We start from the raw sequence: 23886 nt of genomic DNA on the forward strand, positions 1-23886 counted from the left end.
TATATCTGTGCTGCCCAATATGGTGGCCTCTGGTAACATGTGACTACTGCAAGTGAGAAATAAATTTGTTATTTTATGTAAGTTTAAATAACTTAAACTTAAATAGCCACATGTGGCTACCATATTACACAGCATAATTTTGACCACTCCTTCCAATACTCACTCTCTCACTCCATTCCCCCTTCCATTCCTTCCTCTCTCCAGCCAGAGTTTGATTAAGCACAAGTAGAAGTGGGGGTCTTATTTTCTAGTGCCAGAGAGAAGTAAAACTAAGTTCTTTTAAAAGTATCCCAGTCTATATGCTACCCTACGCCTAACTTCTTATCCTGACATGCATGCTTATATAATGAAATATGTATCTGATACTGATTTTTAAAAACTTACAGATTTCCTCACAACTTGAAATACTCGAATGGTGAAATATGGAAGGATCTGGTAGTTCTCCAGGAAGATACGACAGTATTTCAGTTCCAAAGGCTTCTTCATAGAAACGGGCCAGTAATGGTGGCATTTGGCAACTCCACCTTCTATCTCTCTGGTTATCATGACAATAACATTAGAGTTATGTTCCAAAATCATTTGCCAAAAGTCATCTGTGGTACTTGGCAGTGGCCCTTGGGTAGCGATATAGAAATACTCTTCTCCACCATTGATTATCCTAATATAACTAGCATTAATGTAGTCCTTGTTTTCTCCGAGAGGAACACGTGTTGAATCATCTATTACAAAACAGAAACATCTGGTAGATAAGGAAAAGCAGGAGATGCAATACACCCAGACTTCCTGAAAGCATTTAATGCAGATAAATCCATTGATCTCTTTGACCAATAGAGAAGAAGGTATATGTTTGAGTCCATAAATTTAAATTCTTCCCTCCCCAAAACCTACTGGCATGACCTAAGAAGTATACAATTAGGGAAGTTTTTTATTTTAAACTAGTGACCTGGTGCAGGAAATTCATGCACATTAAAAGGGGATTGATTAGAGAAAATAATTTAATATCGCTATTTGCCCATTCTCTATAATAGATGTGTCAGAGGTGAAAGAAAATGAGTAAAATGTATATGAAAATCTTCCTCCTGTCAGAGTCTGGGGTGCACCACGGGACCCAGAGTCAAGTCCCCGCCCACCCACATGCGCCTCAAAATTGTATGAGACCCAGACCCGGCCGGCTCCCGCCCCCATTGGGCTAGATCCAGACCTGGCCAGTCCCACCCTTGTCAAGCCCTGCTGGGCAGGGGATGTAGCCTCAGGGCCCCTGGCCTGGCGCCAGGACGGGGAGCGTGGCCTGAGGTCCCCCAGCCCAGACCGGGGCCGGGGGCATGCCTTGAGGTCCCCTGTCAAGCCTCGCCAGGTGGGGGACATGGCCTGAGATCCCCTGTCAAGCCCCACTGGGTGAGGGGCACAGCCTCGGGTCCCCTGTCAAGCCCCACTGGGCAGGGGGCAAGGCCTGAGTTCCCCTGACCCAGCACTGGGGTTGTACCTTTAGGTCCCCTGTCAAGCCCTGCTGGGTGGTGAGCATGGCCTGAAGTCCCCTGTCAAGCCCCGCCGGGCGGGGGCATGGCCTCAGGTCCCCTGGCCTGGCACTGGGGTGGGGGACATGGTCTGAGGTCCCACAGACTGATGCCAGGGCAGGGGGCACGGCCTGAGGTCCCCTGTCAAGCCCTGCTGGTTGGGGGATGCAGCCTGAGGTCCTCTGTCAAGCCCTATGGGGGCGGGGGAGGGCGTAGCCTCAGGTCCCTGCTGATTGCTCGTTAAGGGTCCTATGGGAACTTGGCCTCAGCTGTGGGTGCAGCCATCTTTGTGATGGAATGATGGTCAATTAGCATATTCCCTCTTTATTAGATAGGGTACTTTTCTACTAAACAGAGAAGGATGCCACCAGTCCAGATACTGAGAGATTTCTGTTATGCAGGCATAGGTGGGATTAGGTCAAAAGAGGGGCCTACTAGTCTACAACAGAACACAGCCAAGGAGGAGCCCTCTGAGGGAGCCAGTGGAGAGCAGCCCAAGAAATCTGGGGAACCTGCAAGCCCAAAACAGCAGAGCCAGGGGAAAACTCAGCAACAACAACTGAGAACGGAGGTAGTTGACAAACATTAGCATAACAGAATCCTATCAATGCCACAGACGTGCGGCCAGCCCTCTGAATGTCCATCCTCAATTTCACTGGTGAAGTGACAATTGCTAATCAAAGCAGAGGGATTATGGGGAAAGGATGCTATGAAGGGCATTTTCTCCAAGCAACATGGGACTCGTCTGACATAAAGTATTACAACAAATATGAGAAGGAAAAGCAGTGACTTGACTCACTAACAAACTCCACCGGCCCAGGAGTGGAGTTACAGTAACACCTGGAGCTCTGGCTCTCCCATGACTCCTCACAGAGAGGATGAAACAAAGGAGGGGCCTGCCTGCCCAGCCGGGAGCCATCACACCAGCAGTCTGTCCCTATGACCCCAAGTCATTGGGACCTCTTATTTAGCAAATATGCTATGATAAGATAATTGGCAAGGGGCTTACACAATTTCCAACAGAACCCTTCTCAAATTCCAAGACAGCAAGCATAAACCATCCCTTCTAAATATGAATAACTAGAGGCCCGGTGCACGAAATTTGTGCACGGAGGGGGGTGGTTCCTCAGCCCAGCCTGTACCCTCTCCAATATGGGACCCCTCGAGGGATGTCCGACTGCCCGTTTAGGCCCGATCCCGGTGGGCAGTCAAATCCCTAAACGGGCAGTCAGACATCCCTCTCACAATCCAGGACTGCTAGCTCCCAACTGCTTGCCTACCTGCCTTCCTGATTGCCCCTAACTGCTTCTGCCTGCCAGCCTGATCACCCCCTAACCACTCTGCTGCCAGCCTGTTTGCCCCCAACTTCCCTCCTCTGCCGGCCTGGTCACCTCTAACTGCCCTCTCCTGCAGGGTTGATCACCTCCAACTGCCCTCCATTGCAGGCTTGGTCCCTCTCAACTGCCCTCCCTTGCAGGCCGGGTGCCTCCCAACTGCCCTCCCCTGCTGGCCATCTTGTGGTGGCCATCTTGTGTCCACATGGGGGCAGGATCTTTGACCACATGGGGGCAGCTATATTGTGTGTTGCAGTGATAATCAATCTGCATATTACTCTTTTATTAGATAGGATAGAGGCCTGGTACAGGGGTGGGGGCCAGCTGGTTTGCCCTGAAGGGTGTCCCGGATTAGGTGGGGGTTCCCTTGGGGTGTGGGGCAGCCTGAGCGAGGGGCCTGTGGTGGTTTGCAGGCTGGCCACGCCCCCTGGCAACCCAAGAGGAGGCCCTGGTATCTGGAATTTATTTTCCTTCTACAATTGAAACTTTGTAGCCTGGAGCGGAGCCAAGCCTGGGGCTCCCTCCGAGGCCAGCAGCCATTTCTGTGGCAGTTAATTCACCTTCTATAATTGAAACTTAGTTGCCTTAAGCGGGTGGGCCCGGCCAGGGTGTGCAGAAAGCTTTGCTTCCCCTGTTGCCAGTGACAACCCTGGCCTGCTCTCTCAAGCTCCATTCTGCCGCCATTTGTTTGAATTTGTTTACTTTCTATAATTGAAACTTTGTAGCTTGAGTGGAGGCTTAGGCCTGGCAAGGGCAGGCGGAAAGCTTGGCTTCCTCTGTTACCTAGGAAACCTTGCTCTCTGTGGCTGTAGCCATCTTGGTTTGGGTTAATTTGCATACTCGCTCTGATTGGATGGTGGGCGTGGCTTGTGGGCATGGTTTGTGGGCATGTCGGAGGTATGGTCAATTTGCATATTTTTCTATTATTAGATAGGATTAGGAAAAACAATCACTAGGTATATAAAAATATACAGTACTTCACAAAAGGAGACCGTTCTGAGAAATCACAGCAAATGTCCTCCTTTCTGTAAGAGAAGAATGCCTTAAAACTCCAATTTGTATTTTATATATAAAGAACAGATACAAGTCAACACCAACAAGACAAACAACCAAATTTAAAAATGGGCAAAGGATATAAACAAACACTTGTCCAAAGAGGACATACAGATGGCCAATAGACATGAAAAGATGTTCAAAGTCACTAATCATCAGAGAAATGCAAATTAAAACCACAATGAGATATCACCTCACACATGTCAGAATGGATGTCATCGATAAATCAACAACAAGTGCTGGCGAGGATGTGGAGAAAAGGGAACCCTAGTGCACTGTTGGTGGGAAAGCAGACTGGTGCAGCCACTGTGGAAACCAGTATGGAGTTTCCTCAAAAAATAAAAAATGGAGCTGCCTTATGACTCAGTCATTCCACTTCAGGGGATATAACCAAAGAAACCTGAAACACTAATTCAAAAGAATATATGCACCCCTATGTTTATTGCAGCATTATTTACAATAGCCAAGATCTGGAAACAGCCCAAGTGCCCATCAGCAGATGAGTGGATAAAAAAACCTGTGGTACATTTACACAATGGAATGCTACTCAAGCTTTAAAAAGAAGGACCTCTTACCTATTGTGACAGCATGGATGGACCTGAAGATTATTATGCTAATAGAAATAAGCCAGCAGAGAAAGACAAATACCATATCATCTCACTTTGTAGACTATAATGAGCAAACTGACAAACCAAATAGAAACAGGTGCATGGATACATGGAACAGCTGACAGTTGCCAGAGGTGAAGAGGGTTGGGGGATTGGATGAAAGAAGGTGAAGGGATTAAGCAAAAAAACATATATATATATATATATATATATATATATATATATATATATAACACATAGACAGAGACAACAGTGTGCTGGTAGCCAGGGTGGGGAGAGGTGGGGTGGGCAAAGGGGAAGGGGGAAGAAGGGAATGGAAAGAGACTTTGCGTGGGGGGATATGCACACAATGCAATGTGCAGATGATGTTTAGTTGAGCTACACACTTGAAATCTGTATGGTTTTGTGAACCAATGTCACCCCAATAAATTCAATTTAAAAATATATAAAAATTAAAACTATTTGTATTTTAAATTGAATCCAAGACAATTTTATTATTTAAAAGGATAATATATTTATATGTAACGAGGTAAATATGCTACATCATTAAATTATAAAGGGGGGACTCTTTCAAAACTCAAGTCAATATACAAAGTTGATATGAGAGCTTATATAAGTTCTTGCAAAGACATTTCTTGTCTGACGATAACTCAGAAAGATTTACCCATGAAAGAAACGGTAATGAAGCAGGATTCTGTCTTAATTCTGTTGGACCTATTGGCAATTTGGTTATAGCAATATTTTCTGCTTTTCTTTAAAAGTCAATTTCCTAGAGAAATCAAGATGGCAGCACAGGTTAAGCACCTAACCTGCAACCTGGCACAACAATTTCAAGAATACAACTAAAGGTCAAAACTAACATCATCCAGAAACACAGGAAAGCTGGCTGATTGAAATGCCCACAACTAGAAGGAAAGAGAAAACCACAGGGAAAATCAGAGGAGCTGTAGGAGCCTGAGGTATGGAGACATGGGCGGAGATACGGGCGCATGCGAGAGCGAGGAGGACGGAGCCGCAGAAGACAGGGCGGCTGATGGCCTGGCCGGCGTTCTCTACTGGGAAGGAGATAAAAGATCCAGATTGCGCTGAACTCCAGCTCCGACTGCACTAAATCCCAGTCCCGGGTGAGACCCTGGGGAGCCAGGAGCATGCTGGGGGAATCTGGGCTGCGGGGCGGAGGCACAGAGGAGCCGCGAAAGGCAGAGCACCGGAGGTGTGCACTCGAATGCGCACAGAGGACGGACTGTTGTCTATGCCACTGAATTGCCCTGGCGGGGAGGAGACAGGGGCTCCCGACCCTGCTGAACCCCAGTTCCGGCTGCACTGGGCCCCGGTTATGGGCGAGAACCTGGGAAGCCAGGCTCATGCTGGGGGAATCTGGGCTGTGGGGCGGAGACGCAGGAGAGCGGCGAAGGGCAGAGCACCAGAGGCGTGCACGGGAATGCGCGCAGAGGATGGTCTGTTGACTGTGCTGCTGGATTGCCCTGGTGGGAGGAGACAAAGGAGCCAGACTGCTCTGAGCCCCAGTTCCGACTGCACTGAAACCCAGTTCTGGGCGAGAATCTGGGAATCCAGATTCATTGGGGGAGAGACTAGACTGTTTGGCAGCGGGCGAAGCTCCAGGGCGCTTTTCTCTCAGAGGTGTTTGCAGGGAGTACAGAGGGACACTGAGACCCAGGAACCTCATAGGGCGGGGCTGACGGGAAGCCAAGGCTGTAGGCTCCACCCTGAAACTCCGCCCCATCCAAGCTGAGCACAGAGGCTTTTACAATTTTGCAAGTCTAGTTGAATAAGGCTGTCTCCTGGCATAGACACAGCTGATCCTCACAGCCAATTGGCCTGGAGGTCAATTCCTCCCATTGCACCAACAGCAATCAAGGCTTAACAACACCAAGACTTTGCACTCAGCCCACAAAGGAGGTACCAAGAGCGACCACCTAGGGAGATTGGGGAAGCTGAGCTACTGGCCCCTGTAGGTCACTGACCACACAAAGCCACTCCATCAACATAGGGAGGCAGCCAAAAGATGGAGACACCGAAGGAGGTCATGAATAGAAGGGATGAAGGAAAGTAAACTAATAGACGACACAGTGTTCAGAACCACATTTATAAGGTTACTTAAGAATCTTCTGGAGGACCGAGATGGCGGCATAGGGCAGATGCCTGATTGTTGCCTACCACAACAATTTTGAGACTGCAACTGGAGGGCAGAGCAGACACCATCCGGAACAATGGCCGGAGGAGTTGCTGGGAGGGGGTTGACCGATGGGAGTTGGGATTGGGAAGACGGGGCCCCACTGGGTCCCGGATCCGGGTGCGCTCGCCTGGTGACTGGTCGCCGCTGCAGGCCCGAATGCCACCACAGCGGCCTTAGACCGGCCCGCCACCGTGCATCAGGAGCACCGGAGCTTCGCCGAGCCCGCCGCCTGGCAAGTTCCGCAGCGGCCTCCCTGGAGCTCTGAGAGGATGGCCGAAGGAATTGCTGAGAGGGAAATGACCGACAGGAATTGGGATCAAGAAGACAAGGCCCCGTTGGGTCCTGGGTCCAGGTGAGGCCACGCGTCCCTGGTCCGGGCGAGGCCACGTGCCCCTGGATCCGCGTGAGGCCACATGCCCCCTGGGTCCGGGTGAGGCTGGGTCCCGGGTCCGGGTGAGGCCGCGCCCCTGGGTCCAGGAGAGGCCCTGCGCCCCTGGGTCTGGGTGAAGCTGGATCCCGGGTCCGGGTGAGGCCGTGTGCCCCTCGATCCAGGTGAGGCTGCGTCCTGGGTCCAGGTGAGGCTGCACCCCTGGATCCGGGAGAGGCCACGCACCCCTGGGTCTGGGTGTGTCTGGATCCCGGGTCCGGATGAGGCTGTGCGCCCATGGATCTGGGTGAGGCTGGGTCCCGGGTCCGGGTGAGGCCGCGCGCCCCCAGGTCCGGGCGAGGCCACATGCCCCTGGGTCCGGGTGAAGCTGGGTCCCGGGCCTGGGTGAGGCCGCGCCCCTGGGTCCGGAAAAGGCCACACGCCCCTGGGTCCGGGTGAGGCCATGTGCCCCTGGGTCTGGGTGAAGCTGGGTCCCGGGCCCGGGTGAGACCGTGTCCCTGGGTCCGGAAGAGGCCACACGCCCCTGGGTCCGGGTGAGGCCACGTGCCCCTGGGTCCGGGTGAGGCTGGATCCTGGGACCGGGTGAGGCCACGCGCCCCTGAGTCTGGGTGAAGCTGCGCCCCTGGGTCCGGGCGAGACCAAACCAGAGGGAGTCGGACCTGCATTACCACCATTGGTCCACCACCCAGAGCTGAAAAGTCAGTGCCGACATGTACACATAAGGAACTGGTGGACACTGAAAATGGGTCTCAAAAGAACTGTTGGTCCAGAAAGAAACTCACTACAGACTGATTCATTTGCCTGTCAGCATAACTATTATTGCTCGTCTCACATTCAGTTCTTATTTGAGATGAGCAATAATAGAGGCCCATTGCACAAAATTCGTGCACGGAGAGGGGGGGTGTCCCTAAGCCCAGCCTGTACCCTCTCCAATATGGGACTCCTGGAGGGATGTCCGACTGCCTGTCCGACTAAACGGGCAGTCGGACATCCCTCTCACAATCCAGGACTGCTGGCCTCCAACTGCTCACCTGCCTGCCTTCCTGATTGCCCCTAACTGCTTCTGCCTGCCAGCCTGATCACCCCCTAACCGCTCCCCTGCCAGCCTGATTGATTCCTAACTGCTCCCCTGCCAGCCTGTTTGCCCCCAACTTCTCTCCTCTGCTGGCCTGGTCACCCCTAACTGCCCTCCCCTGCAGGGTTGATCACCTCCAACTTCCCTCCATTGCAGGCCTGGGTCCCTCTCAACTTCCCTCCCTTGCAAGCCTGGTGCCTCCCAACTGCCCTCCCCTGCTGGCCATCTTGTGGTGGCCATCTTGTGTCCAAATGGGGCCAGGATCTTTGACCACATGGGGGCAGCCATATTGTGTGTTGGAGTGATGGTCAATCTGCATATTACTCTTTTATTAGATAGGATAGAGGCTTGGTGCAGGGGTGGGGGCCAGCTGGTTTGCCCTGAAGGGTGTCCCGGATCAGAATGGGGGTTCCCTTGGGGCGTGGGGCGGCCCGAGCAAGGGGCCTGTGGTGGTTTGCAGGCCAGCCACGCCCCCTGGTGACCCAAGAGGAGGCCCTGGTATCTGGAATTAATTTACCTTCTACAATTGAAACTTTGTAGCCTGGAGTGGAGCCAAGCCTCCTCCTCCCTCTGCGGCTGGCAGCCATTTCTGTTGGGGTTAATTCACCTTCTATAATTGAAACTTTGTAGCCTTAAGCGGAGGCCTGGGCCTGGCCAGCGTGTGTGGAAAGCTTTGCTTTCTCCATTGCTGGGGGCAACCCTGGCCTGCTCTCTCCAGCTCTGTGGCTGCCGCCATTTCTGTTAAGATTTGTTTACCTTCTATAATTGAAACTTTGTAGCTTGAGTGGAGGCTTAGGCCTAGCAAGGGCAGGCGGAAAGCTTGGCTTCCTCCGTTGCCTGGGAAACCTTGCTCTCTGTGGCTGAAGCCATCTTGGTTGGGTTTATTTGCATACTCGGCCTGATTGGCTGGTGGGCATGGCTTAGGTGTAGCGAAGGTGCGGTCAATTTGCATATTATCCTTTTATTAGGTAGGATTTCTAGTAACACATGATCTCACTCATCTAGGGGAAATGATGAACAACATAGACTGATGAACAAGAACACACCCAGAAACAAGGAGGCATCGATTGGACTGTTGGGCCTCAGAGGGAGGGGAGGGGAGGGTGGGGGTAGTGGGGAGAGATCAACCAAAGGACTTGTGTGCATGCATACAAGCCTAACCAATGGTTAAGGACAACAGGGGGGTGGGGTGGGGGATGGGAATGGGGGGATGAGGACAAATATGTGACATCTTAATCAATAAAGAAATAAAAAATGAAAAAAAATAAAAAATAAATAAAATTATAAAGGGGGTAATAAGAGCATTATCATGAGATCTTTCATCATATTCATGCATATCCTATCTAATAAAGAGGGAATATGCTAATTGACCCTCACGCCATCGCAAAGATGATGGCACCACAGCCAATAAGGAGGGAATATGTTAATTGACTGACCCACCCTCAAAGATGGCACCACCCACAGCCAATAAGAAGGGAATATGCTAATTGATTGACACACCCTCAAAGATGGTGGTGCCACAGCCAATAAAGAGGGCATATGCTAACTGACTGCCATGCCCTCAAAGATGGCGGTGCCCACAGACACAAGATGGTGGCACCCAGTCCCCTCAGCCCTGCTGGGGCAGCAGGGACACAGCAAGGTCAGCCAGGTCTTGCCGCATACCTACCTCTGGAGTTCCCCAGTCCCCTCAGCCCCCCAGCCGCCCAGGGCCATCCCGCGGCACAGGTAAGCCTTGGATGGCGGCTACCCAGCTGATGCCCAAGGCACAGGCAAGCCTCAGATGTTGGCTGTCCAGCCAATCAGGGCTGGCGTGAGGTTCAGGCAAGCCTCGGCTGTTAGCTGCCCAGCTGCCCAGGTCCACTCAAGGTGCAGGAAAGCCTCAGATGGCAGTTGCCCAGCCGCCCAGGGCCACCCAAGGCTCAGGTAACCAGGGCCAGCTGAGGCTTGCACTGACAGCAGGGGCAGCAGCAGAGGTGTGATGGAGTGTTGCTTTCCCCTGATCGCTGGGCTGCCTCCCTCCCCTGAGGGCTCTTGGACTGTGAAAGGGGGCAGGCCGGGCTGAGGGACCCTCCCTCCAGTGCATGAATTTTCATGCTCTGGGCCTCTAGTATATGTATATATGTGTATAATATGTTGATTATAAATATATAATAAACAAAAGAAGTCCTGACAAGTATTCATCAAAATGCTAGTAGTGGCTATTATCTAATTTTTATAGAAACTATGTACTACTTTATGATAAAAAAGCCTTTTTTAATTTTCAAAAGGGAGCTAACAATAATAAAAACTTGCTTTTAGATAAAAACCACAATAACTCAGAGGGTGATGTCAGCATCATGGTGGAGTGAGAAGACTCTTTTATTTCTCTTCTTAAAATTACAAGTTAGACCATTATAACTCAACAAAGGAGCCCCTGCTCAATACAAAAAGATACCTGACCTGAAAGAGCCACCTGTCAGAACATCTGAAGGTGGGCAGATTTGAATGAGCAGGAGGGGTGGACAGGGATGGAAGGGGGCATTGCTGCAGATGCAGCCCAGCACACACCGAGGCTCCGGTGAGGGCAACAGTGGAGGGCTGGCTGCAGGATTCACACTAGAGCCTGCAGTGTAAGAGGGACAGAAGCAGTGGTCTCCCAAGAAAAAGCATCACCTTTCCCCTCTCCCCATTACAACAGACCCCTTGCAGAGATAGCTGGGAAGCTTAAAACAAGAGCAACTATGATAGCCATTACTGGAAGAGGGGTGGAGCCACACGTGCTTCCATAGCCTCACCCATCCTGACAGAGCCCAGTAAAGAAAGCTGAGAAGACCTGGACAGGGCATTTTGCCCATGGCCACTACTGGCAGGAGGATGGACCTGCAGGAGTTCAACCTTACCACCCTAGCAGAGCCAGATAGAGAAAACTGAGATGCCTTAAATAGTTCAATGAGGCTGTGATATCATGAACTCACCCCCTGCCCCCCGCCCCCTACCACCCACACCTCCACCCTACTCATCTTGGCAGAGTTCAATAGAGGCAGTGGAGATGCCTTCAAAAACACAGCCCGGCCAGGACCGTTAGTGAGAGATAAAATCATTTTCCACCACCTACCATATACTCCCCTCAGGGTGGTAGTGCCCCATAACTAAGGTGAACGGGTGACAGAAGGAACACCTACCTTCCCACTGGACACACATCATTAAAAATGAGGCTCAAATAGTGCAGGTAAGAGAAAACAAAACATGGACTGTACACTATCTACTGGAAAACAAAAGAAAGTAGCCTATATATTAGCCTGCTGAATTATTGAGAGCAAAAGAGTATGTAACAAAGAAAATGGCCCACTGCCTCAAATGTCCACACAGAGAAACAATCCATCAAATAACATGAACAAGCAAGGTAACATGGAAGCACAGAAAGAAAATGAAAAGTCTCCAGAAACCAAATTCAAAGTCCTAGAAGACTGTGTCTAAAATGACAGAGTTTAAGATTACAGTTATGAAGGTGCTCGATGAGGTAAAAATAGAACTTAGAGAAAAGTTCATTGAGCTCAGGAAGAAAACTAATGAACAAATGCAGTACTTTACCAAAGAAATTGTAAGTATAATAGGAACCAAACAAACATTCTGGAGCTGAAAAATTCAATACGTAAGATGAGGAATATATTGAAGAACATTTGAAACAGCAAACCAGGTGGAAAAGAGAATTAGTGAATTCAAAGATCAATTGCGGCTCTTCTTTCTAGAATTAGCTGTGCTCGGTCCTCCTGCATTTGCAAGTTCAAGTAGGCACTGCTTCTAGTTCCAGTACAGATTTTTCAAGAACCAGTGGAACAGAAACATGAAGGACTTTTGAGAGATACTCTGTTTGATCCCATAGGAAGGCAACATGAGAAATACCATAAAAATACTAGTACTTTCAAATCTTACACAAGTTTCTTCATTTGTCCTCTCTGGGCGGGATTGCATCCCTTATTGTCTTGATTCATTCCTAAAATAACTGAGTCCTCCCAATATAATTCTAGCATTCTAATTAATAGTAAACTAAGCAGTAACTTTTAAAAAAATAGGAACTTGGATATGACTCAGGAGGAAGAAGAAAGTGAACTAAGAGTTTAAAAAATAATAAAGGAACTCTACCTATGAGAACTATCTTACTCCATTACAAAGAGCAACATAAGCATAAGGGTATGCCAGAAGAGAGGGAGTAGGGAACAGAGTGCAAATAGTTATACAAACCAATAGTCAATAAGAACTTCCCAAACCAAAGGAAAGAGCTGTATCCTTGAATCCAAAAAGCTAATAGAAAACCTATTTTTCTTGATGCAAAAGGCCTTCTTCAAGACAGATTATATTAAAAAAATATCAAAAGTTAATTACAAAGAAAAAATTTTCAAAGCAGCCAAAAATAACATATCCAGCAAAGTTATCCTTTTGATATGAAGGAGAATTAAAAACTTACCCATAAAATAAGAGCTGAGGGATTTTTACCACCACAAGACCTGCATTACAAGAAATATTAAAAGGAGCTCTTTGCTTGAAAGAAAAAGACAAAAGTATACAAAACTTTCAGGTGACATACAGAAGCAAGAAAATGCAAAATTTTTCAGAATAGAGTATTAAACACTTAACTATAGCATGAAGGTTAAAGAGGGATGATAATTTTTTTTAAAAAAAGTATAACTTCTGAAATTTCTAAACAAATGCACGGCATAAAAAGCCATACTTTATGACAACAAAAATAGAAAAAGGAAGGAAAAAAAGGACTGAACATGATAGGTGAATAAAGATGACATACAATCAGAAGAAAAAGGACTAGTGTATGTATGAAGCATTTTTTACATAAACTTAATGGTAACCACAAAACAAAACTCTGTAGCTGAGACAGGTAACATAAAAAATAAAATGAAAAGAAAACAAGATAGCCCTAGCCAGTTTTTCTCAGTAGTTAGAGTGTCAACCTGTGGACTAAAGGGTCTTGGGTTTGATTCCGGTCAAGGGCATGTACCTTGGTTGTAGGCTCGATCCCCAGACCCAGTTGGGGCAACTGCAGGAGGCAACCAGCCAATGTGTTTCTCTCACATCAACGTGGTGTGTTTTTTTCCTCTCTCTCTCTCCCCCTTCCTTCCATTCTCTCTCTCTCAAAAATCCTACCTAATAAAATGGTAATATGTAAATTACCATCACTCCGCTACGCCCACGATTGGGCCAGAGGGAGGTGCAGGGGGTGGGACTTGGGGTGGCCGGGGTAGCCGATTGGGCCGGCAGGACGCTGAGCTCGCGTCGCCAGTGGCGGCGCGAGCTCACGTCCCGCCGTGGACCATCAAAAGCAGGGGAGCTGGGTGCCTGTCTGCTCAGGCACCATGCCTTTCAGAAGCCTCCGCCGTGCCGGAGGCTTCTGAAAGGCCTGGTGCACCAGCGGACAGGCACCCAGCTCCCCCGCGATGGAAAATGAAAGCAGGGGAGCTGGGTGCCTGTCCGCTCCGGCACCAGGCCTTTTGGAAGCCTCCGCCACACTGGAGGCTTCTGAAAGGCCTGGTGCACCAGCGGACAGGCACCCGGCTCCACCGCGATCGAAAGCGAAAGCGTGTAGGTGACCCTACACGTGTATGATTCAATCATGCACTGGGCCTCTAGTAAGTAAGTAAATAAATAAATAAATGGAAAAAATATCCTCAGGTGAGGATTAACAAAAAACATAAATAAAAGAGAAAAAATTATACATGAACAAACAAAACTAAAAAAAGGCAGACAGAAACAAAAGAAAAAAAAACAATGGAGACACAGAGCAATAAGAAAACAAAATAAAAAATGGATCTAGTAAATCTTCAGATATCATTACACCCTAAATGCAAATAGACTGAACTCATGAATCAAGAGGCGTAGAATAGCAGGATAGATTAAAACACAAGACACAACTTGCTGCCTACAGGAGACCCATCTCATCTCCAAAGATAAACACAGACTAAAAGTGAAGAGGTGGAATATGGTACTCCAAGCAAATCGCATCCAGAAAAAAGAGAATGCAGTTGGACTTTCATCAGACAAAATATATTTCAAGATAAAAAAGCTGACAAGAGACAAAAATGAACATTTATCAAGAAGACATAACACTCATTAATCTATCCTCTCTAATAAAATGGTAATATGCAAATTAACCATCACTCCACTACATAAGCCACGCCCATCAGAAGAGCCACGCCCACCAGCCAATCAGGGCGAGTATGCAAATTAACCCCAATCCAAGATGGCTACAGCCACAGTGAGCAAGGTTTCCCAGGTAACAGAGCAAGCCAAGCTTTCCATAGCCATTGCAGGCCTAAGCCTCCACTCAAGCTACAAAGTTTCAATTATAGAAGGTAAACAAATTCAAACAAATGGCGGCAGAATGGAGCTTGAGAGAGCAGGCCAGGGTTGCCGGCGGCAACAGGGGAAGCAAAGCTTTCCGCACACCCTGGCTGGGCTCACCCGCTTAAGGCTACAAAGTTTCAATTGTAGAAGGTGAATTAACTGCCACAGAGATGGCTGCCACCTGGAGGGAGCAGCAGGCTTGGCTCCACTCCAGGCTACAAAGTTTCAATTGTAGAAGGAAAATAAATTCCAGATACCAGGGCCTCCTCTTGGGTTGCCAGGGGGCGTGGCCGGCCTGCAAACCACCACAGGCCTCTCCACGCCCCAAGGGAATCCCACCCTGATCCGGGACACCCTTCAGGGCAAACCAAGCTGGCCCCCACCCGTGCACCAGGCCCCTATTCTATCTAATAAAAGAGTAATATACAGATTGGTCATCACTGCAACACACAATATAGCTGCCCCCATGTGGTCAAAGATCCTGCCCCCATGTGGACACAAGATGGCCACCACAAGATGGCCAGCAGGAGAGGGCAGTTGGGAGGCACCCGACCTGCAAGGGAGGGCAGTTGAGAGGGACCAGGCTTGCAAGGGAGGGCAGTTGGAGGTGATCAACCCTGCAGGAGAGGGCAGTTAGGGGTAACCAGGCTGGCAGAGGAGGGAAGTTGGGGGCAAACAGGCTGGCAGGGGAGCAGTTAAGCATCAACCAGGCTGGCAGCGGAGTGGTTAGGGAGTGATCAGGCTGGCAGGCAGAAGCGGTTAGGGGCAATCAGGAAGGCAGGCAGGCAAGCAGTTGGGAGCCAGCAGTCCTGGATTGTGAGAGGGATGTCCCAGATTGGAGAGGGTACAGGCTGGGCTGAGGGACAACCCCCCGCCGTGCACGAATTTCTTGCACCGGGCCTCTAGTATATATATAAAAGCCTAAGCGACCATTGCAACCAAACAGATGACCAAACAGGCTGTGTGGGATGAGTAGGCCCTCTGGGGGGTTAGTGAGGGGTAACCAAACGACTGATCAGCAGGCTGCATGGGGCGACCAGGCCCATGGGGGGGGGCAGTTGGGTACAACCAGGGTGGCACGGAGGAGGCAGTAAGGAGCGACCAGGCAAATGGGGGGGCAGTAAGGGGTGACCAGGCCAATGGGGGGGCAATTAGGGGTGAACAGGCTGGCAGGGGGGGCAGTAAGGAGCAAACAGGACAGCGGGGAGGGGGGGGCAGTTGGGGACAACTAGGCTGACAGGGGGGCAGTTGGGGGTGACCAGGCCAGCAGGGGAGGGCAGTTAGGGGCAATCAGATAGGCAGGCAGGTGAGCAGTTAATAGCCAGTGGTCCCAAATTGTGAGAGGGATGTCTGACTGCTGGTTTAGGCCCGATCCCGGGGATCGGGCCTAAACCTGCAGTCGGACGTCCCCCGAGGGGTTCCAGATTAGAGAAGAGTTGAGGCTGGGCTGAGGGGACCCCCCGCCCCCCGCACCATGCACGAATTTCGTACACCGAGCCTCTAATTATATGTATAATCTCCACACTTGGAGCTCCAAAATATATAAAGCAATTACTATCAGACCTAAATAGAGAAACTGACAAAAATCATAGTAGGAAACCTAAATGCCTCATTTACAGCAATGAATAAACCATCCAAGCAGAAAATCAACAAGGAAATATTGACTTTAAATGACACATTAGAGCCCGGCCAGCATGGCTCAGTGGTTGAGTGTTGACCTATGAACCAGAAGGTCACGGTTTGATTCCTGGTCAGGGCACATGCCTGGGTTGTGGTCTCGATCCCCAGTGGGGATGTGGGGGCATGCAAGAGGCAGCTGATCGATGATTCTATCTCATCATTGATGTTTCTCTCTCTCTCTCCCTCTCCCTTCCTCTCTGAAATATATATATATATACTGAGTGGCCAGATTGTTATGACACCCCCCCCTCAGTACTTCATTGGGCCACCTTTTGCCTTCAATGTTGTGGCGATTCTTCTTGGCATTGACTCTACAAGATGTTGAAAGGTGATGCAAGGAATTTGACACCATGCCTGATGAATAGCACTGTCCAGTTCTGTGAGATTTGATGGTTGTGGATCCAGGTGCCTGATGGCTCTTTTAACTTCGTCCCACAAATGCTCAATTGGATTGAGATCTGGAGATTATGGAGGCCACCTAAGCAAGGTAAAGTCTCCCTCATGTTCTTGAAACCACTCCTGCACAATATGAGCACCATGGCATGGCGCATTGTCTTGTTGAAAGAAGCCATCTCCATTGGGATACACCATCAACATGATAGGATGAACTTGATCAGCAACAATACTTAGGTATGTTGTGCTATACAGACCTTGTTCCACATGAATTAAAGGGCCCAAATCATGCCAGGAAAGCATGCCCCAAACCATAACACTGCCCCCACCAGCTTGAAGGGTATACTCATGCATGTGGGGTGCATGCTTTCATGCTGTTTCCGCGAAATTCTCACTCTCCCATCTGCATGATGCAACTGGAAACGTGATTCATCAGACCACATGACTTTTTTCCAATGCTCGACTGTCCAATCCTTGTGTTCCTGTGTGAATTGGAGACGTTTTATCTTGGTAACTGCAGACAGCAAAGGTGTTTGAACAGGCCTTCGGCTTCCATATCCCATACGATGCAGTGTACGGCTAATTTGCCTACAAATGTCAGGTGGTCATAATAATCTGGCCACTCAATGTGTGTGTGTGTGTGTGTGTGTGTGTGTGTGTGTGTGTAGTGTGTGTGTGTGTGTGTGTGTGTGTGTGTGTGTGTGTATACTAGGGGCCCGGTGCATGAAATTCGTGCACTGGGGTTGGGGGTCCCTCAGCCCAACCTGCCCCCTCTCACATAGTGGGTGCCCTCAGGGGATGTCCTACTGATGGCTTAGGCCCGCTCCCCACGCTCCTTTGTGGGAGGCAACCGGGCTGATCAGGGGAAGGCAGCAGCCCCATCACCCCGCTGCTGCAGCCACTACCAGTCACCACAGCCACCAAGGTGTTTTCATCAACACGGACTCCAGTCCCTTCACCAAGAAAAAATGACAACTTTCTTTAGGCATTTTCAAGATGTGTCTTTCATAGGATATGCATTTTTTTTTAATCCTCACCTGAGGGTATGTTCCCATTGATTTTTAGAGAGTGTGGAAGAGAGAGGGAGAGACAGAGAGAAACATCAATGTGAGAGGGACACTTTGATTGGTTACCTCCTGTATGAGCCCTGACCATGGGCGCCAGGCTCGGGGGCATGCAGGAACCCCTGGGCTGCACGCAGCGGTGGCCGCCAAGGGTCTCCACACACCCCAGAGGCCAGCAGCCAGCCCCCCATCATGTGTGCCAGGCTGGGGGCGTGGACCAAAACTGCCTCTTGGTGCTGGAGCATTCCCAAGCGGCTGGGGGCACTATGGTGACAGGGGATGTTTCCGCCCCGCCCCGCCCCCAGCCCCTTGGCTCCTGCACCTATAGGCTCAAAGTGGCCAGGGGGCGTTCCGGGACCCCTGCCACTCAGGACCTAAGCAAGGGGCCTACAGGCTCGGACTGGCCTGGGTCCTGAGGATGTTTGCGGGACCCAGCCCCTTGGCGCCTGCACCCTTAGGCTCCAAGTGGCCAGGGGGCATTCTGGGACCCTGCCGCTCAGGACCTAAGCACGGGCCTACAAGCTCTGATCGGCCTGGGTCCAGAGGATGTTTATGGGACCCAGGCCGCTCAGGACCTAAGCGCAGGCCTACAGGATCTGAGCGGCTTGGGTCTGGAGGATGTTTCCCAGACCCCAGACCTCTGCAAGTGTTTGGGGGTGGGAACATTCCTGCGTCGCTATAGCGACGCAGGAATGTTCCTGCCCCACCAAGGCTCCCAGTGGCCAGGGGGCGTTCTGGGGCCCCCGCCACTCAGGACCTAAGCGATCCGCCTGGGTCCGGAGGATGTTTATGGGACCCAGGCCACTCAGGACCTAAGCGCAGGCCTACAGGATCTGAGAGGCTTGGGTCTGAAGGATGTTTCCCATAACCCAGACTGCTGCAAGTGTTTAGGGGGTGGGAACATTCCTAAGCGCGGGCCCACAGGCTCTGAGCGGCCTGGGTCCAGAGGATGTTTACGGGACCCAGGCTGCTCAGTGCCCGCATATGCAAATTAACCGCCATCTTGTTCACTCTGATTGGCTGTGGGCGTAGCGAAGGTGCGGTCAATTTGCATGTTTGTCTATTATTAGGTTAGATATATATAATGACACATTAGACCATGTGAATATAATAAATATTGTTAGAACTTTGCATCCACAAATGACAGACTATACATTCTTCTCACATGCATACAACATCATCTTAAGGATAGAGCATATGTTGAGGCACAATACATTTGAAATAAATTTACTGTGCCTCAATAAATTTGAAAAGGTTGAAATCACACCAAACATATTTTCTTACCACAATGGTATGAAACTGGAAATTAACTATAAGAAGAAAGGTAAGGGGAAATAAAGAAGGTGGAAAAACTACAAATTTGTGGAAATTAAACAGCATGATACTGAAAAACTATTGGATCAAAGATAAAATAAGAGATCAAAACATACATAGAAAGAAATGAAAATGAAAATGATACATGCAAAAATTTTGGGGATGTGGCAAAAGCAGTACTAAGAGGGAAGTTTATAGTATTATAGGCCTAACTCAAGAACAAGGAAAATCTCAAATAAATAATCTAACATTACACTTTAAAGAGAAAAAAAAGAGGCACAAAATCAGTAGAAGGAAAAAAATAACATAAATTAAAGCAGAAATAAATGAAATAGAAAACAAAAATACAATTAAAAATAATAAAACAGAGCTGATTATTTGAAAAGATTAACAAAATTGAAAAACCTCTGGCTAGACTTATGAGGAGGAAAAAAGAAGACTCAAATAAATCAAATCATAAATAAAAGGGAAAATGCTATCATTGACACTACAGAAATACAAAGATTTATATAAGAATACTATGAAAGTCTATACACCACCAAATTTGATAACTTAGTAGAAATGGACAAATTCTTATAAACATATATTTTCTAGACTGAACCATAAAGCATTGAAAAAACCTAAATTGAAGCAAAAATAAGAAACCTCCCCCAAAACAAAAGTCCAAGGCCAGATGGCTTCACTGGTAAATCATACCAAATATTCACAGAAAATTTAATACCTATTCTTCTCAAACTATTCTAAAAAATTGAAGAGGAGGGAAAAATTCCTAACTCATTTTATAAGGTCAACATTACCCTGATACCAAACCAAGCAAGGACAACAACAAAAAGAAAATTAAAGGCCAACATATCTGATCAACATAGATATGAAAATCCTAAACATATACTTGCAAAATAAATACAATAATACATTAAAGGATCATACATCACGATCAAATGGGGCTCATTCCAGGATGCAAGGATGGCTCAATATCCACAAATCAATCATTGTGGTATACTACATTAACAAAATAATGGGTTAAATGATAGGATAATATCAATTAATGCAGAAAAAGCATTTGGCAATATACAACACCCATTTATAATTAAAACACTCAATAAAATTAGTAGAGAAGGAAACTACTTCAACATAAAAAAGGCCATTAAGACAACCACTCAGCTAAATGATGAAAAACTGAAAGCTTTTTTCTAGGATCAGGAACAAGACAAGGGTGTCTACTCTCACCAGTGTTATTCGACATAGTTCTGTAAGTCCTGGCCATAACAATCAGGCAGAAAATAAAATAAAAAAATAAAAGACAGCCAAATTGGGAATGAACAACTAAAACTGTCACTCTTTACAGATGGCATGAGTTTCTATAATAGAAAACACTAAAAACTCCTCCAAAATACTGCTAGAAACAAGTTGCAGGACACAAAGCTAATATCATTACAAAATCCATTACATTCCTATATACTAACAACAAAATATCAGAAAGAGCAACTAATGGGAAAACAATCCCAATTACAATTGCAACAAAAAGTATAAAATACCTAGGAATACACTTTAAAAAGGAAGTAAAAAACCTGTATACTGAAAACTACAAGACATTGTGTGGGGAAATTGAGAAAGATACAAAATTGAAAACATACTACACATTCATGAATTAAAAGAATTAACATTTTTAAATGGCCATATTACCTAAAACAATATACAGACATAATGCAATCTCCATTCAAATCCCAATGGCATTTTCCACAAAAATAAAACAAACAAAAAAAACCTCACATTTACATGGAACCCATATAGCCAAAGCAATCCTAAGGGGAGGGGAGGGGATGGAAAAAGCCTGAGGTATTACACTCCCTGACTTATAACTATACTACAAAGCTACAGTAATCAAAACAGTAGGTATTTATAGGACGTTTCATCCAAAAGCAGCAAAATATACATTATTTTCAAGTACACATGGAACATTGTCAAAGATAGAACATATGTTAGGACATAAAATAACCCTTAACAAATTAAAGAAGACTGAAATCTTATCAAGCATCTTCTCAGATCACAGTGGCAGGAAACTAGAAATCAACCAGAATAAAAAAAAAACCTCAAAAGCATTCAAACACATGGAAGTTAAATAGCATGCTATTAAATAATGAATGGATTACTAATGAGACCAAGGAAAAAAATAAAAATCTTCCTGGAAATGAATAAAAATGAACACACAACAACCCAAAATCTATGAGGCACAGTGAGAGCCGTCCTGAGAGGGAAGTTCAGAGCATTACAAGCCTACTTCAAAAAACAAGAAAAAGCTCAAATAATCTAATGCTACTAAGGAAAGAATCAGAAAAAGAATAATGAGTAAAGCCCAGAGTAAGTAGAAGGAAGGAAATAAAGATTAGACCAAAAATAAAAAACTTAGAGACTAAATAAACAATATAAAAGATCAATGAAACCAAGAGCTAGTTCTTTGAAAAGATAAACAAGAGTGATGAAGCTTTACCCAGACTCATAAATAAATAAATAAATAAATAAATAAATAAATCTTAAATGAAATAACAACTGATACCATCAAAATAGAAAGGATTGTAAGAAAATACTATGAACAACTATAGGCCAACAAACTGGACAACCTGGACAAAATGGACAAATTCCTAGAAAAATATAATCTTCCAAAACTTAATCAGGAAGAATCACACAACTCAACAACAAGAAGATAAGTAGCCCAAATAAAAAATTAGCAAAGGACCTGAATAGAAACTTTTCCAAAGAGGACATACAGATAGTGAATAAACATAAGAAAAAATGCTCATCATCACTAATCATCAGAAAGATGCAAATGAAAATGACAATGAAGTACCACCTCACAACTGCCAGAATGGCTACTGTCAATAAGTCAACAAATAACAAGTGCTGTGGAAGATGGAGATAAAGGAAACCCTGGTGCACTGCTGGTGGGAATGCAGACTGGTGCAGCCACTATGGAAACAGTGTGGAATTTACTCTAAAAATTAAAAATAGAACTACCATTTGACCCAGCAATCCCACTTCTAGGAATATATCCCAAGAAGCCCAAAACACCAATCAGAAAAAATATATATGCACAATTATGTTCAGCAGTGCTATTTATGATAGCTAATATCTAGAAACAACCCAAGTGGCCATGAGATGAGTGGATAAAAAAGCTGTGGTACATTTTCACAATGGAATACTATGCAGCTAAAAAGAGAAGGATCTCTTACCTTTGAAACAGCATGGAGGGACCTGGAGAGTATTATGCTGAGTGAAATAAGCCAGTCAGAGAAAGACAAATATCATATGATCTCACTTAAATGTAGAATCTAATGAACATAATAAACTGATGAACACAATAGGTCCAGAGGCACAGAAGCATAGAACAGACTGACATATCTTAGAGGGGATGGTAGTGGGGAGGCAGGAAGAAATTAACTAAAGAACTCAGGCACACAGACAATAGTGTGGTGAAGGCCTGGGATGGGATAGGGTCTTGGTGGAGGGAGGCAAAAGGGTGGGAAAATTGGGGGACATCTGTAATACTTGCAACATTAAGATATATACACATATATACGTATCCTATCTAATAAAGAGGGACTATGCTAATTGACCCTCATGCCGTCACAAAGATGGTGGCACCCACAGCCAATAAGGAGGGAATATGCTAATTGACTGCCCTGCCCTCAAAGATGGCTGTGCCCACAGCCAATAAGGCGGGAATACACTAATAAACTGCTCGCTCTGAAATTTGGTGGCACCCACAGCCAATAAGAAGGGAATATGCTAATTGACTACCACGCCCTCAAAGATGGTGGTGCCTACAGCCACAAGATGGCAGCACCCAGTCCCCTCAGCTCCGCCGGGGCAGCAGGCACACAGCAAGGCTGGGCCCACCCCAAGGTGGGCCCAGCCACTCCATGCACCTGCCTCTGGAGTCCCCCAGTCCCCTCAGCCACCCAGCCACTCACAACCAGCCCAAGGTGCGGGCAAGCCTCAGATGGTAGCTGCCCATCCACCCAGGGATGGCCCGAGGTGCAGGCAAGCCTCGAATGGCAGCTGCCCAGCCATCCAGGGCCCCCCAAGGCTCAGGTAACCAGGGCCGGCCGAGGCTTGTGCTGCCAGCAGTGGCAGCAGCAGAGGTGTGATGGGACATCGCTTTCCCCTGATCACTGGGTTGCCTCCTGCCCCTGTGGGCTCCCAGACTGTGAGAGGGGGCAGGCTATGCTGAGGGACCCCCTCTCCAGTGCATGAATTTTCATGCACCGGGCCTCTAGTCCTATATAATAAAAGCCTAATATGCAAATCGACTGAACAGTGGAACAACTGGTTGCTATGATGCACACTGACCACCAGGGGACAGATGCTCAACACAAGAGCTGCCCCCAGCCCACAGGCCCCAGGTCAGCCAAGATGGGTGCCAGTGGGGGCCCCCCGATTACCCCGCTGGTCACCCCACAGAGGGAGATGACCGGCGGTGACGGGGGCAGGGCTGGTGAGCAGCGGGGCTCCCGATTGTCCTGCTGCTTACTCCACAGATCTGCCCTGGTCACCAGCCAGGCCTAGGGACCCTACCTGTGCATGAATTTCATGCACCGGGCCTCTAGTATACATATACACATATATACATACTAGAGGCCCTGTGCATGAGATTTGTGTATGGGAAGGGTCCCTAGGCTTGGCCAGCGATCAGGGCCAATGGTGGCCTTCTGGTTTCCAACTGGTGTCTCCCTTCCCTGGCTCCTGGCTGTTGGCTGCCGGCTGGGGCCTTCCTTAGTTCCACACCACCCTGTGGTGGTCTGCACACATCATAATGAGCGATTGAACTCCCAGTCTCCCAGTCAAACTCCCGAGGGGACAATTTGCATATTAGGCTTTTATATATATAGATATATATATGAAAGTAGTTATAGACAGAGGTTGTCAGGGCTTT

The 23886-nt window shown here is 47.6% G+C and overlaps 1 protein-coding gene across 1 annotated transcript in view; it reads right to left on the reverse strand.

The window, feature by feature from the left end:
• The window catches only part of PTPN20 (protein tyrosine phosphatase non-receptor type 20), a gene marked incomplete at both ends in the record, with an annotated part of 67477 nt that overhangs the window by 20487 nt on the left and 23104 nt on the right, over window positions 1-23886 (reverse strand). The window contains one exon of the mRNA XM_079793244.1: window positions 385-719. Coding sequence (XP_079649370.1) covers window positions 385-719 — 335 coding nt within the window. The remainder of the gene's footprint in view (window positions 1-384; window positions 720-23886) is intronic.

The sequence above is a fragment of the Cnephaeus nilssonii genome, assembly GCF_951640355.1.
Source record: "Cnephaeus nilssonii genome assembly, chromosome: 16".
Taxonomy (NCBI): domain Eukaryota; kingdom Metazoa; phylum Chordata; class Mammalia; order Chiroptera; family Vespertilionidae; genus Cnephaeus; species Cnephaeus nilssonii.